The sequence below is a fragment of the Panicum virgatum genome, chromosome 3N, assembly GCF_016808335.1.
Source record: "Panicum virgatum strain AP13 chromosome 3N, P.virgatum_v5, whole genome shotgun sequence".
NCBI lineage: Eukaryota > Viridiplantae > Streptophyta > Magnoliopsida > Poales > Poaceae > Panicum > Panicum virgatum.
In genome coordinates this window covers 38,452,803-38,468,589 of record NC_053147.1, presented here as the reverse complement: position 1 = coordinate 38,468,589, position 15,787 = coordinate 38,452,803, and the positions used below count along the sequence as shown (strand labels likewise).

Sequence of the window (15,787 nt, the reverse complement as noted above, 5' to 3'; positions counted from 1 at the left end):
GTCACGAACACTACTAGAAAAAGTGCCTATAGCACAGGTTGAGAATAGCCTTTAGTTACAACCGGTACTGGGCATCCGGGACTAAAGGCTAGAAAAAGTGCCTATAGCACAGGTTGAGAATAGCCTTTGGTTACAACCGGTACTAGGCATCCGGGACTAAAGACTAGAGGTATTAATACCGGGTGGAAGACCCGGTACTAAAAGGACATTTGCACTGCGTCAAAAGAAAATAGGACACATTGCGGTGGCTATGATTCCAACTCATGACCTCTTGCCTCACGTGTAACTCACTTACTATCTCATCTACATAATAGTTATGATTGAGGGAAAGATATTTTCCTTTTGAAGTAATAACCTGTAGAGTACTTTCAGTACCGTGTGGCAAACACCATCCGGCACCAAAGGCTAGACATAGATACCGGGTGGTGTTTCCATTCAATACCAATGTGAGAGGATTCATTAGTACTGGGTAGTAACACCACCCGGTACTAAAAGGATCCCTGGACATTTCCATGCACCTCAAAAGTACTGGAATAAAGTTGATCCGGTACTAATGGTAGAATTAGTACCGAATCATCTTGATCATGATACTTTTGAGGTGGGCCGATGACCTTTTTTTTCTTTTTTTTCTAGTAGTGGAACACAAGCTCTTCGTGAGCTTGAAACTCCTCCGGATGCTGAATTATTCAATGCCCAATAATTCACCGAAGGCCCTGGTGGCAACCGAAGTCCAACAACAATAAAGGCCCGAAGGTCCCTGGGTGGCTTGTCATTCCAAGAGCCTATTCCAAAGATAACAAAATTTTTTTAAATCAGAGTGTAATCTCATTACTCAACTGCTAACAAATTGTTAGCAACAAATACAAGAACACTAATTGTGCCTACTATATAATAAATCTTCCTACAGGTTAGTTGTGTGCTGCTGGTGGCACTTGTACCGAGGTGTCTCTGGTTTGATTCCCTTGGGCGGCATGAACGAATTCTTTATATAGTTATGCATTTTAATACGAGGAGGCAGCTGCTTATGCATACCTGTATGTGGAGCCCAATTATAGAAGAAACTGAAGCTCAAATATTAAATGCATACCTGTATATGGAGCCCAATTATCGAAGAAACTGAAGCTCAAATATGGATTTAATAATGATGTTGTGATACAACTTGTGACGAACCCCTCAAATATGGATTTAAATGCATACCCCTAAACATGTATTTAAATTTCCCACCTCTGCCACTATACAAAAATTTAAAGTAACCCCCTAACCTTTGTATAAATTACCCACCTATGTCATTATAAAAATAATACAAATATCCTCCTAAATTTGCATATAAATTATCCAATTATGTCATTATTATTACAAGTTAAATTACTCATAAATCTGAATCTAAATTATATAATTATAATAATATATTAAAGTGCATCAATATAAAAATTTAAATTACTATTTCTATCATTGTTAATATATTATTTATATTATTATTTGTATAAAAATACTACCCACAATATATGTCACCGTATATTCATGTATGATGGAAGAGATAAGAATCTATCTATACTATAAAGATCGAAAACAATTAAAAACTTTTGTTACCCAAATTGGGCCCGCTATACCCCTCACGCTGGACCCGCATATCGGAGTCAAGAGGGTAGGAGATGGAGACCCATAGAAACTTGATGTGGGGGATGTTTATGTCAAAAACTAATTTTTTTTGTCACCGCTCGTCCGTTTACCCGCCGATAGTCCCCACCATACCCGCTCCGTTTTTTTGCTAGACGCCGGCGGCGGCTGCGAACTTCGCGCGCACGTAGAGGGGAGGAACTCCTTCCCTGTCGCACGGAGGCGGCACGAGAGCAAGTACCCGAGCAGCACGTCCGCGGCCGCCACGCAGAAGCTCCGGGCAGGGCAGGCGCTCGCCGGCTGCTGGGGGCACGAGAGCAAGCACCCGAGCAGCACGTCCGCGGCCGCCACGCAGATGCTCCCGGCAGGGCAGGCGCTCGCCAGCTGCTGCTGCTGCGCTGTAGCTACTAATCCCGTTAGATAGCTACTCTCAGTTTAGGAAGATATAATTTTTGGGTAAAGACTACAACACGGCTAGCCGTATTTTAATTCTCCCGCACGGCCACCCACTCCCACGCCCACTCGCCTCTGTCCTCTCCGCCCGCAGCCGCTCAAACAGTCCCCCTCTGCTTCTCTCTCCTTCTCGAACTCTCCCACGCTCCACGAATCCCCAGCGCCCCACCCCCGATCCGGCCATCCGCCATCGCCATGTCCCGCTCGGGGCGCCGCCTTGCCTCCGCCGTGGTGTGCCTTCCCGGCCGCTCCATGGTCTCCACATCACCTTCCGCGCACCGCCGCTCCCCGTCCCCATCCACGCGGCCCGACCGCTCCCCCAAATCTGCCCATGGCGCGGGCGGCGGCAGCCATGGCCGCCGGATCCGGCTGTGGCGTGGTGGCGGGCCATGGAGCACCGCCGCCGCGACCGCTCCCCTAGCACCGCGAACGCCACCGCGGCCGCTCCCCTATCCACTACACCGACCACCACCGTGACCGCTACCCCAGCCATGGCGAGAGGCGGTGGCGCGGTTGCAGAGCTGGCCATAGACCAGGGCGGAGGAGGCGGATCCCGCCCGGACCGGCGGCGGCTCCCCTCCACAGTGTCGGGATCCTGCGCTGGTAATGATGGCTGGATCTTGGCGCGGTGCCGGCGATGGCACGAGAGGCGGGCGAGCAGGCGGAGGAGCTTGCGGCCGGGCGACTGGGTCTTTGCTCTGCAGATCCACATTGCCGGTGGCTTCATCCACCTCCGCGCCTCGAAGAAGGCGGCGAGCCTCCTCTCTCCGCTCCTCGCCGCTCGGCGCCATGCCAACGCTAGCCTCCTCATCCTCTACGTTGGGCACAGCACTTCGGCTGGCAAGGAGGCTCTCCTTCGTCCTCCCCGAGCCTCCTCTCCCCTGCTCCCCGCTTCGCCATTAAGAAATTTTAGAGTTTTCATTAGGCAAATGATGTTTTCGTTAGGCACAAATTCTTTCTTCATTAGGCAAAAACATCATTTGATTGTTGTCTAATGGTAGTAGTATTTTTGCCTAATGACTTCAGTTCCTTTGCCTAATGAGAGCACTAAAATTGTCTATTCGTGATTTTTGTATCGTCCATTTTTTCTACTTCTTGTGTGTTCCTATTTTCTGTGAATGATTTCTTCATTTGGCAAAACATCATTTGATGTTGCCTAATGTTAGTAGTATTTTTGCCTAACGACTTTATTATTTTTGCCTAATGAGAACACTTAAATTGTTTATTCTTGATTTTTTGTATCGTGCATTTTTTCTACTTCTTGTGTGTTTCTACTTCTGTGCGTGGATGAAATGCGCTAAAAATCATGTGGGTAATAAAATGTGTTTATCATGTGTTCTGATGCGTGTGTTTATGTGTGTGTTTGCTTCCAGCAACGTGTGTTCACCACTCCACACATGACTCTGCACATGTGCGACTAATTTACCCAAAGCGGAAATCCTGCAGAGGGTAGGCTTGAAATTGCTAAAAATAGGTAGGCCGTGCCGTAAGGCCAAATTACGGCCGGCCGTGCATTAGCCAGCCCCTAATTTTTGAGCATGTTTTTCTTTCGTATACGAGATATGAGACTTTTTTTATGCTTTTTAATTAAGGTGATATTTTTTATCGAGGTAATCTATGCTAGCTTATTATTTTTCTTTGTATATGCCTAGCAATAATACTATAAGCAACGAGATATTAAAATCTCAAACTATATGGGGAAAATGTTGATTATACAGTTGATACTATCACATGTGTTCTATGAATATAGCATATGTGATCAGTAGTTTTTTTTAACATGTGCGGCAATCACGTGCGTCTCTGCTAGTATCAATTTATAAACAAATAGTTCAACTAAACATATATTGAACTGCTGCTGCTTTTTTTTTTAAAAAAAATCCTAGGAAAACCTAGGAAACATATATTGAACTGCTGCTGCTTTTTTTAAAAAAAATCCTAGGAAAACCTAGGAAAAAGGTGTAAGCACCAGGAAAACCCTGAGTATCGTCCCACTGGACCGTCCTATCATTGGACTACAAGCCAATTCGCCTCCTGCTGCTGCTTGTATATCTATAATTGATAATTGAAAACAAAGGGTCCATGATGAAATGAACCACCCAAATTCGGAAGCCCAACAGTGTGCGAATTCCGAAGACCGGTCCGAAGCCAAACAGTGTGCTGCAAGTGAATTCCGAAGCCAATCAATATACAAGATGGGCCTCTCCCGCACCGAAGCACATCCTGCTGGCCCTCTTCGGTTTAATTTCTTTGATCAAAGCAACAACTCGATTGAGATCTGGAGCCCAATATGGTAGTGCAGCCGAAGACCAATAAATGGCTCCGAATAGGTGCTGAAGCTGCACTTTAACACTGACCGAAGGCCAATGATGTTGAGATAATTCTGGCCCTGAATAACGAGCTGCACCTAGCCCTGCCACATTCTCGCATGTCACTCAAATGTAGAAGGCTTAGATAGCGAAACGTGCAGTATCTTTGGGCTTCGGTTGTGTGGCCGATGAGTGGTCAAAGGTGGAGCCAAATTCGTGCTTCAGCTTTGTACGACCAGAAGGGCCAACGGTGCTTGTTTCAATCGACGAAAAGAAAAACGACGAATTGATTCTGAAGCTTAGAAACCAACCCTGAATCACCACCGAAGGGTGAAAAATTGAATTTGAAGGGGCGAAAAATGATCCGGAAGGCTAATGCCGAAGCCCAGTTACGCAAATACTCTGTAGGCTGAATGCCGAAGCTCAACTACGGAAACACTCTGAAACCTACTGACGAAGCCCAATTACAAGATTTCCAAAGGTTGAATGCCGAAGTCCAATTACGAGAATTGTCTGAATGCTGATGACGAAGCCCAATTTATAAGAACTTCGAAGGCTGAATGCTCAAGCCCTGAAACTCTTGGCTTACGACTAGTTTCATGCCTGAAGCAGACCAAAGGTGGAGGGTACACGCCTAGCTTCTTGCCACCCTAGACACGGCAACAAAATAAATAGCACCCGAAGCTTGAAGCCTGATGTCGGAACTTAATTTATGGAATTCCGAAGATAGACCGAAGGGGGGGGGGGTGCATTCTTCCTGAGTGACAGCTACGAGCAGTTTTTGTTAGACACGAACATATATTAGTAAATAAAACGAAGTGATTAAAAATAGTACAATTAGGTGACAAGCCAATCTTTCCTAACTGAAACCGCGTCGCGGTAACAAAAAACTATTGCGCCACGTCATCATAACATCAGCCCATAATTTTGAACCGTTGGATGAGCATCCATCGGTGGAGCGATAGGAGTAAATAAGCAAGATGACTTTTCAGTTACCGAAAGGCCAAGACGTGAAAGCTACAGAGGTAGAGAGGTAAAGCGGTAGGAGTAAATAAGAAAGATGACTCTTCACTTACCGAAAGGCCAAGACGTCTCTCGAAAGTTACAGAGGTAGAGAGGTAAATAAATATTGAAAGCTGGCGTAGCTTTTACCCAAAAGCCACCTTTCTCCTCACAAAACCACCTGCTCATCTAGAAGTCGCCGGCCAACCTTGAAACTCTGTCTTGGACCAGCTCATTCTGTCTTCTTCTATACAAGGTACTACACATCTGGTTCTTCTCCTCACCTTGGTGTATTTGTGAATCACATCTGTGTTTTCTCTTTACGGCATGCTTCGCACTACCGTTGCCATTTCTATAATCGCAAGTTGTTTGTTGCGGATCGCACCACTGCTATATCCTATTACTTTTTCATGTGATCTTTTGAGCATAGATATATTCTTGCACGCAACCTATTCGCTAAAATACCTCATTGTGAAGAGCAATAATTATTTCATGTGTAGATTGAGGATAGATATGTTCTTGCACGCAACGTGTTCGCTAAAATGCCTCATTGTGAATAGGGATAATTATATGTAATCTAATGCAAAAAATCAGTTTGCTGAAATACCTTGCTACATATATCCAAGTATTAAATCTCAACTTCAAATTTACTCCCTGCATCTTTTATTCGTCTTAATTAATCATTCTGATTTCAATCTGAAGCTTCACCTTTAATTTTCACGTTTCTTCTGCAAATTTTACTATTACTGTCAATAAAAAAAAGAACTCTTCAGTAGATTGGTTCAGTCCATTTGGATAAACAGAATATTTTACTTGGGTTTTATTAAATGCTAATGTTCTTCATACTGATGCTGTCTACAGGGGAATCAACAAAGGAAGCATAGACTTTTCAGTATAATAAAAAGGTATAACTCTGACTCATACCATTGTTAGTAACATTTTTAATTTATTTCAGTTGTTTCCTGTATCTATTTTTAGGCATTTGAAAAGATATATTCTATAATTATGCCTACAACTGAAATATAGTGCATGCTGCATGGCACTTATAAATAATAGTACTGATAAATATTAGAAACAAAATGGATCCTTCATACATAAAATAAGGAGAGATTAATTTTTCAAACTGTATGTAACTTATTTATTCTTTTATTTAATTTCCTTACACTTGTTTGTGTAAAAGCTATCTATTTCTATTTTGATGTATCCTTTTGTTAATTTACATTGTACTAACTTTTGATATGCCTACTTATAGATACATATAAAATTGCAAAAATATGTGTAACGCTAGAAAAAGAGAACGCACAAGCCAAGAATGTAATCTTAATATCGATAGACCCAAAATACATGTAAAAAGAATTAAATTGGAACAAAAGCAAGAAAGAAAACGTATCAACGAACATGCAGAGTCTGCTTCATTCACAAATAAACAATTGAAAAGAATGAAATGTGAAACAACATCTTCAATAGAAAGTCAACAAAATATTAACATACTGATTAATAATACAAAAGAAAATAGAATAAGACGAAGAAATTTAAATATGCAAAAAAAATTAGCCTACTTATCTATACCGCATGGAATGATTCATTTTTCTGTAGAATATATACAACATTTAAAAGAATCTTATCCTAGGCGTTCATATTATGGCATAGCAACAAATGTCTGTAAATATTGTGGAGCTATATTTTGGTTCGAGGAAAGAATTAGACACCAAAGATATAGAGACAAGAATATTATATATACACAATGTTGTAAAGAAGGAAAAATTAAAATTCCTCCATTTAAAGAACCTCCTGAACCTTTATCCACCTTATTAAAATATAACGGTGACAATAAGTCAAAGCATTTCTTAGATAAGATACGACAATACAATAGTCTATTCTCTTTTACATCTATGGGAGGCAATATAGATAAATGTATCAACCAAGGTGATGGTCCTTACGTATTCCGTATCAATGGACAAATACACCATCGTATAGGATCATTATTACCACAACCCAATAATATACCAAAATTTGTTGAATTATATATCTTTGACACACAAAATGAAATAAATAATAGGCTACAAGCAATAACACATGAAGAATCAAGCGATACAAGTTTAGATCTTTGTATTATAGAAGAACTACGAAATATGCTCGATAAATATAACCCATTAGTAAAAAATTTTCGAAAAGCACGAGATTTACTTGAACAATATAATGGAATAGATGTCACTGTTCGCATTATTGGCGCCGGAAAAGATGATCCTATTCAGTATGAAATGCCTTCAGCTGATGAATTAGCAATGTTAATAGTTGGCGACTACTCTATAGAAAATTATAAACGCGATATCATAGTAACTAGCAAAAAACATGGATTACAACAAATCTCAATATATCATCCTGCATACATGGCTTTGCAATATCCATTACTATTTCCATATGGAGAGAGAGGATACCAAATCAATATATATTATAACAATGATAATGGCAAACAGAAAAGATTAACAATGCATGATTATTTTAAGTACCAAATACATTATAGACCAAATATGCCTAATCCTTATCTATGTTATGGAAGGCTATCGAAGCAAATAGTAGTCGATGCCCGAGCATGCGAAGATGAAGATAGGCTCTTATTTATTGCCAGAAATCAATCTAAATTAAGAGTTGAATATTTACAGGGTATAACAGATGCAATAGAAAAAGGTGTTCAGAAAGGCGAAGAGATTGGCAAGCGAGTATTTTTACCGTGTAGTCATATAGGAAGCAGACGATACATGATACAAAACTACCATGATGGTATTGCTATATGCCGTGTGTATGGCCCGCCAGATCTGTTCATAACATTTACATGCAATCCCAAGTGGCTAGAAATATTACAAATGCTACTACAAGGGCAACAACCAAATGACCGACCAGATATAATAGTGCGTGTATTTCATATGAAACTTCAAGAATTATTGCATGACATTGAAAGTGCCATTGTCTTTGGCCCAATTGATGCAATATTATATTCAATCGAATTTCAAAAGAGAGGCCTACCTCATGCCCATATATTAGTATGGTTATCAAAAAATAAAATAAACATTACATATGAAACAATTGATAATCTAATCTCAGCTGAAATCCCTGATCCAAATAAAGATCCTTTAGGATATGTGCTTGTAGCTGAACATATGATACATGGACCCTGTGGAGATAAGAACCCAAATTGCCCTTGCATGAAAAAAGGAAAATGCTCTAAATTTTTCCCAAAAGAGTTTGAAGAAGAAACTAAATTTGATGACAATGGATTTACAAAATATAAACATCGCAATACTGGAGTTTATGTTTGTAGAGAAGGCCATAAACTCGACAATAAATGGGTTGTACCATATAATATATTTCTTCTAAAAAAATATCAGGCTCATATAAATGTCGAATATTGCAATAAAAGTAGAATAATAAAATACTTATGTAAATATGTTCACAAAGGACCTGATAAAGCTAAGATTATATTTCAACGCATAAAAAGAGGCGAGGATGCTCCTCAAAACATAGAGAGTGATACAATAGATGAAATAAAGGAATATCTTGACTGCAGATATCTATGTGAGCAAGATGCGCTATGGAGATTATTTGGATTTGAAATTCATCATCATACACCCCCGGTAGAACGCTTACCTGTTCACTTACCATTGATGAACAATGTTACTTTAAAAAGCGACATTGAACTCAAGACACTGTTAAAAGATCCTAAAATTCAAAAAACAATGCTAACTGAATGGTTTACAGCAAATCAGCAATATGAAAATGCTCATGAATTAACCTATTGTGACTTTCCAACAAAATGGACATGGGATCAAAAAAATCGTAAATGGAATGAAAGAAAACATGGCTTCAAAATTGGTCGTCTATATTACGTAAACCCTACTGAAGGTGAAAGATTTTACTTGCGAATGCTTCTAATGGTGGTCAAAGGAGCTAAAAGCTTTAATGATATTAAAACTTATAATGGCGTTGTCTATAACACATTTAAAGATGCGTGTTCTGCAAGAGGCCTTTTAAACAATGACGATGAATGGTACCAAGCATTTAAAGAGGCTTCTACTTGGTCTTCATCATTTCAGTTAAGGCAACTTTTTGTTACTATGTTACTATTTTGCAATATACAAAACGAAAGAGATTTTTTTGAAAAAAATTGGCGATTGATGACAGATGATTTCAAATTTGTACTGGAACAAAAATACCATCCAATTAAGCATCATATAATAGACAATCAACTACGTGACATGTTACTAGATGACTTACAATATATACTATCTCGCAATGGCATACAAATAACTACGTTCGATCTACCAAACCGAAGCATTTAGATAAATTAGAAGAAGAAGCCAACATATTATACCAACAGCTGAATACAGAACAAAAAAATGCGTTCAATAGTATAGTAGAATCAGTGTTACAAAACAAACCAGGATTTTATTTTGTATCAGGTTACGGTGGAACTGGAAAAACATTCTTATGGAATACCATTGTTTCATATCTTAGAGCTCGAAAAAAGATTGTTCTAGCAGTAGCATCATCTGGAGTTGCATCTCTATTGCTGCCAAATGGGAGAACAGCTCATTCTAGATTTAAGATACCACTTGACATTGATGAGACATCTATATGTGATATCAAACGAGGAACGATTCTCGCTGAACTACTAATAGAGACATCATTAGTAATCTGGGATGAAGCAATTATGACAAATAAACAATGTTTTGAAGCATTGGATCGATCACTACGAGATATCATGAGTCAAACTAATAACAAAGCAAATACAATACCATTTGGTGGTAAAGTAGTAGTGCTTGGCGGATATCTACGTCAGATATTACCTATAATAGAGTATGGGACAAGATCTCAAATAGTTAATGCCACAATTATAAAATCTTATCTATGGAAAGATGTCAAGGTAATTAAATTAACAGAAAATATGCGACTACAGAACAAATGTCTATCTAAAGAACAACAAGAAGAATTAAAAAAATTTACTGATTGGTTGCTCAATCTAGGGGACGGTAAATTAATAGCAACCAAGCATGACAATGACGAAGAACCAACATGGATTCGCATACCAAATGGCTTATTATTAGTTACTGATGGGCCAAAAATTCATGCGTTGGTAGATAATATATATCCTAACTTCAAAGAAAATTATCTAAATCCTTCTTATCTAAAAGAAGGCTATGTTGTTGTTGTTGTTGTCTTCTTATCTAAAAGAAAGAACGATATTAAGTCCAACCAATGAGATAGCTGAAGATATCAATTCTTACATTTTAACACTTGTACCTAGAGAAGAGAAAGAATACTGCAGTGCCGATTCTATCTCAAAATGCTTTGACACTTGTAACGATGCTAATATATTATATCCTGTAGAATACTTAAATTCTCTAAATGCAAATAATTTTCCACAGCACAAAATAATGCTTAAGATAGGTGTCCCTGTCATGCTTCTACGAAATATCAATCAAAGCATTGGTTTATGCAATGGCACAAGATTGATTGTTACAAATCTTGCAGATAATGTAATTGAGGGACTAATTATAACTGGTTCAAATATTGGCCATAAAGTATCAATTCCGCGTATAAATTTAACTACAAGAGGATCTAGATGGCCATTTGTTCTAAACCGACGCCAATTTCCTATTAAAGTATGCTATGCAATGACTATAAACAAAAGCCAAGGTCAAACATTATCCAATGTGGGTATATACCTTAGAAAACCAGTTTTTATGCATGGACAATTATATGTTGCTGCCTCACGTATCACTTCAAAAAATGGATTAAAAATTCTCATAGAAAAGGAAGATGGTACATGTACCGATGAAACAAAAAATATAGTATACCATGAAGTGTTCACATATATATAACAAATTTACTTTTTTTTCTATATAGATGGCTATTGATCTATTATCAGATATAAGACCTGGACAATTTCACTGGACTATATGCGTAAGCATATCAAGAATATGGGAATTTCATGGGACTTCAGATGATGGGCAGATCAAGCATCTGGATTTGGTTATAATTGATCAAAAGGTAATATTATACTCTTGCATATCTCCAATGATTAGTTAATAAGTAGACCTGTCATATATCTTAGCTTACTGAGAATGAGTGCAAAATTACAATTATTACTTATTTGTTTTCCTTTCCAATTTCTGCAGGGCACTTCTATCTATGTTGAAATACCACCAGACTCAATCCCTTTTTTAAAACCTCACCTACAAGAAGGGAAGGTTGTAATAATTAAGAAGTTTGTGGTGGAACAAGCAAAACCTGGTTATAAAGTGGTCCAAAATCATTATATGATAAAACTCAATAGGAGGACAACAATTACTGCAGTAGAACCAGAGCCACCTATGTTTCCCAAGATCACATATATGTTAACTCCTTTCTCTGAACTAGAGCAACACAAGAACATGAAAGATAGATTTCTAGGTACATGACAAGACTCTAAATTTTCTGGAATTCACAAATATGTTACTTTGCATATTACATAACATATAGAAACACTTTAAATTCCTTTCAATGTACCCAGATGTCATTGGACAGATTGTAGCAGTATCAAATGTGGCAAATTTTCACACTTCAGCTGCAGAAACGCAAATGCGACGGACAATTACTCTACGAGATATAAGGTAAATTGATTATACTTACCTTTAATATCTATATAGCTATACCTTTTAATACAGTTCAGTAGTAATATGCTTTTTAAAATATCTCCAGTGGCATGACAATCAATTTATCACTAGCTGGTGAAAGAGCAACAAAATTTGATGGAGATAAAATTTATGATCTCGGCCAAGAAACTGCTGTTATAGCTATCTTTGTTGGTACCCTAATGAAAGGAGTAACAGGACAGCCATCATATCTCACAGGATCATCTGCCTGTCGATGGTACATCAATGATTTCACGATACCTGCTATCCAAGACTACTATAACATGTACATATCTCCATATCCAAATCATACAATTTTTATGGTAATTTATATACACGATATATGTACTGTAAGTTATGCAATTTCAGGTTACCATCAGAAGTGGATGCAGTGGAGAAAATTGAACTTATCGATAACAAATCTGGGCAGCATGTTGAACCAAAAACAGTTCTTCAACTAAAAGACATAGATCCTTTTGAAGAGATGGTAGCCATAAGAATTATTTATCCACCTATTCCTTCACATCTCCTACACACGAAGAAAAATAACTTTTTTTTTGATTTTGTAGAACAAAAGATTCCAATGCACTGTCACTATCACAAAGTTGTCTCCAAATCAAGCTTGGTACTATACAACATGCAAGATTTGTAGCTCGAGATCCTACTACCGTAATTCGACTTACAAATGCTCCAAAGCCACATGCCCCTGCACTGATGCAGAGGACAGGTACAATTAACATTCTTAGTCATGGATAACTCACACTTGGTCACATATCATTAGCCTTTCTTTACTTAATGTACAATATGTAGAAAATATTTTAATTTATCTATCTTCTTTTCAGCAAACTATTGTTTTAAATAGATCACTGAATATAAACCAGCAACTTGACATTAGCTTCAATTTCATTATGCCTCAATAACTTCCATTCATATTTTAAAATACAGATACAAAGTCTGTTTCATGGCAGCTGATGAAACATATGAGCTTGAGTTTGTTTTGTTTGATCAAAAAGCGCAACAGCTTATTGGGAAACCCCTGCAAAGGTTACAAAGTATGCATGGAAAATTTGATACTCCACCTGAAATATCAAATCTAATTGGTCAAAGATACACCTTCATTGTCAAGATATCAGCTAAAAAAAGCATGAGCAGTGATGAACCATCTTATGATGTCATCTACATAAAAGAGCAATTTGGGAAGCAAGCTAGCATACCAATATTTCAAAAGACCACTCATCTTGCTGTAATTAGTTCTTCCCAAGCTGTTCAAAGTAGCTTACCATCACTAAACCCAATGGAACCAAAAAAGGTATAACTCTGTAACTAGAACAATAATACACCAAGTTTTCATTTATTCCTTCCCTTAATATAACACTAATCAAATGCATTTTTTATACAAAACATGCAGATCCAAAGAAAAATTCAGCAGCAAGGACCTATCAATGATGATCCATCAAGACTGCAATATCAGCACGCAATAGACAATAAACCAAAGGAAGCTCAGCAGCATAATAAGTATAATTGTTTCTTCATACCATCATATTTCCCCATATTTTTTCCCTTATAATCATACTGTTTTGTTGCACCAATTTCTAACCAATTATAATAAAAATATCAGGGATACAAATTTGGGTACAAAAAGGGAAATTTCTAATGACACGGTAATATTCTATTAAAATAAATTATTATTGCCAAGAGATTTCATACCCAAAAACAATGCTAATTTATTCACAAATAATAGGTTGAAGAAAGTCAGAACCTTCCTACGCTATCGAAGAGGCAAAGACGGTGACCTCTTTTTTTACAGGTAAATCCACATCATATCTTCAAGTCAAATATTAATGCTACTGTGCAAAACTCCAAATTTACTTACACATTATTATTGCTGCTTTTGGAACAGGAACAAATCTCTCTTTTGAACAGACTCACTTTTGTGAAGCTTCTATTTTGGGCAGAAAACACAGCCTAATGCTATTTAATGGTGCTTTCGACTTTTTAATGAGACGATCATATGTCACCAAAAATGGCAGCTAACTATTTTGTAAAGCCTAAATATGTCCTCTGATCTAAATTCTACAGAACTTGTGCCATGTGAAACAAAAAGACACAAGTCCTGTTAGAATATGTCACTGCTATGAGTAATGTGCAAACCTGAAATATGGAAGACTATACATATGCTACGTATTCCTTTGTGCGATTATTGCTTTCTACTTAGATGCTGGATGCGGGTATATTTCTGCGCGGCATCGCCGCGCAACGTTCTAGTGTATTTATGAGGCAGTGTAAAGCAGCATGTATCAAGAAAGCCGAAGTGGCTCAACTGGTTAGCGGTTTGCCTTCGAAGCAGGAGTTCCAGGGATCGATCCCCTGGTATGACCCTGCACATCATTCTTTGCGAAGCCAAACACACTGGGTTGGGTCATTCTCCCAACAATTAGGTATATGCGTATGGTTGACTTGATGGATGAGGTTTATTTGTATATATACTTGTATGTATATATCGCTTCTTAACTATCCATCCATCCACTGCGCCACGGACGGATCTCAAGCACCAGGACATTTGTAAGCCTGCTTTTTTTTAGATTACAAGCACTTCCTAGAAAGGGCTAGCACTGATGCGAGTACAAATGCCATTAGGCGGCTCTAGGAACCAAACATGTCTACTAGACCTTTCGCCAATAGAGTTCCTCGCTAGTCTATGCGCTTCAAAATTTGCATCCCGACATCATGGACGAATTCAAAAGCTTGGAAGTCGGCCTTCCTTGCTTTGATTTCCTTGACGACGTGTCCATAAGTTCCGTCGTGTGGTCCTTAAGACTCCTGACGACATTGGCCTAGTAGCTCGCCAATCTGACTCTGTGAAGAAGATCGTTTGCCAGAGAGATCCCCTCAATACAAGCTAGAGCTTCCAAATTGGCCATACTTTCTATGGTGACAGCAGATGATGGCAGCATCAACATTGATCTTGGCCATGCCTTCTGGTGGGGGAATCCATCTAGCGGTGCTTGCATTTGCACTCTCCTTCTACGCCTAGGTAGGGCTGAGCAGGCGCGATTACGCGTCGCTTCAGGTGACGTTTGCACCGACCATCACCTGAAGCATGTGGTGGAATTTTTTGTGGTAAAAAACGCCGAAAATATAGAAAATAAGAGAATGGGAAAAGAAGGATAAGAACTCCAAAAAGGAGGCCCATTTAGTGCCCTGATCGGGGCCCAACCAGCCCATGGTTGTGAGGTGAAAACCTAGCCAAAGTAAACCCTAAGCCCCTTTTTACTACCGCCCGATCACTAGTGGCGCTGGTGTCCCCTGAAGGTCACCGCCAGTCACCACCGCCATTCCTAGACAGTGTCGGTGGAGGCCAGAAGGGCGGCGCTATCCGCCACGTACAACTACAACGACTTCGGCGAGAACAACTACTTCGCCCACATCGCCGACTAACATGATCGGAGGATCAGCTACGCCCTCGGCTCTGCTTATTTCTGGTTTAGATCTACACCTTACTCAAGTTTTAGTTGTGCTCATGATGTATTAGGTGCTAGATCCTGGATTAGTTAAGATCTAAGTTAAGTTTTTTTTCCTACAGCGTGATTATTTCCTCCGCCCCCGAAAGCTTGAAGAATCCTCCATCAATAATATTTGATGGGCTATCAGCCCAACAGTCACTACACCAAACTGGATTTACCTTGGCGGCTGAGGATTTCCTTGGCAGCCAAAATTAAACCGTCAAGAAAAATATAG

At 38.9% G+C, this 15,787-nt stretch overlaps 1 protein-coding gene across 2 annotated transcripts; it reads left to right on the top strand.

Moving 5' to 3' along the window:
- The first annotated feature begins 5,269 nt into the window (after positions 1 to 5,269).
- On the top strand, positions 5,270 to 14,249 carry LOC120665910 (replication protein A 70 kDa DNA-binding subunit A-like). Of its 2 annotated transcripts, none has more exons than XM_039945632.1 (13): positions 5,270 to 5,634; positions 6,240 to 6,283; positions 11,283 to 11,426; positions 11,555 to 11,828; positions 11,929 to 12,028; positions 12,117 to 12,335; positions 12,419 to 12,536; positions 12,619 to 12,776; positions 12,995 to 13,358; positions 13,458 to 13,564; positions 13,668 to 13,710; positions 13,791 to 13,851; positions 13,946 to 14,249. In XM_039945632.1, the coding sequence occupies exons 3-12, from the start codon at positions 11,283 to 11,285 to the stop codon at positions 13,839 to 13,841; spliced, it is 1,578 nt and encodes a 525-aa protein (XP_039801566.1). In that variant the 5' UTR covers positions 5,270 to 5,634; positions 6,240 to 6,283; the 3' UTR covers positions 13,842 to 13,851; positions 13,946 to 14,249. The 2 variants fall into 2 exon arrangements, with proteins under 2 accessions (XP_039801566.1, XP_039801565.1); XM_039945631.1 differs by having other exon boundaries at positions 5,273 to 5,634; positions 13,791 to 13,856; positions 13,950 to 14,249.
- The last annotated feature ends 1,538 nt before the right edge of the window (positions 14,250 to 15,787 follow it).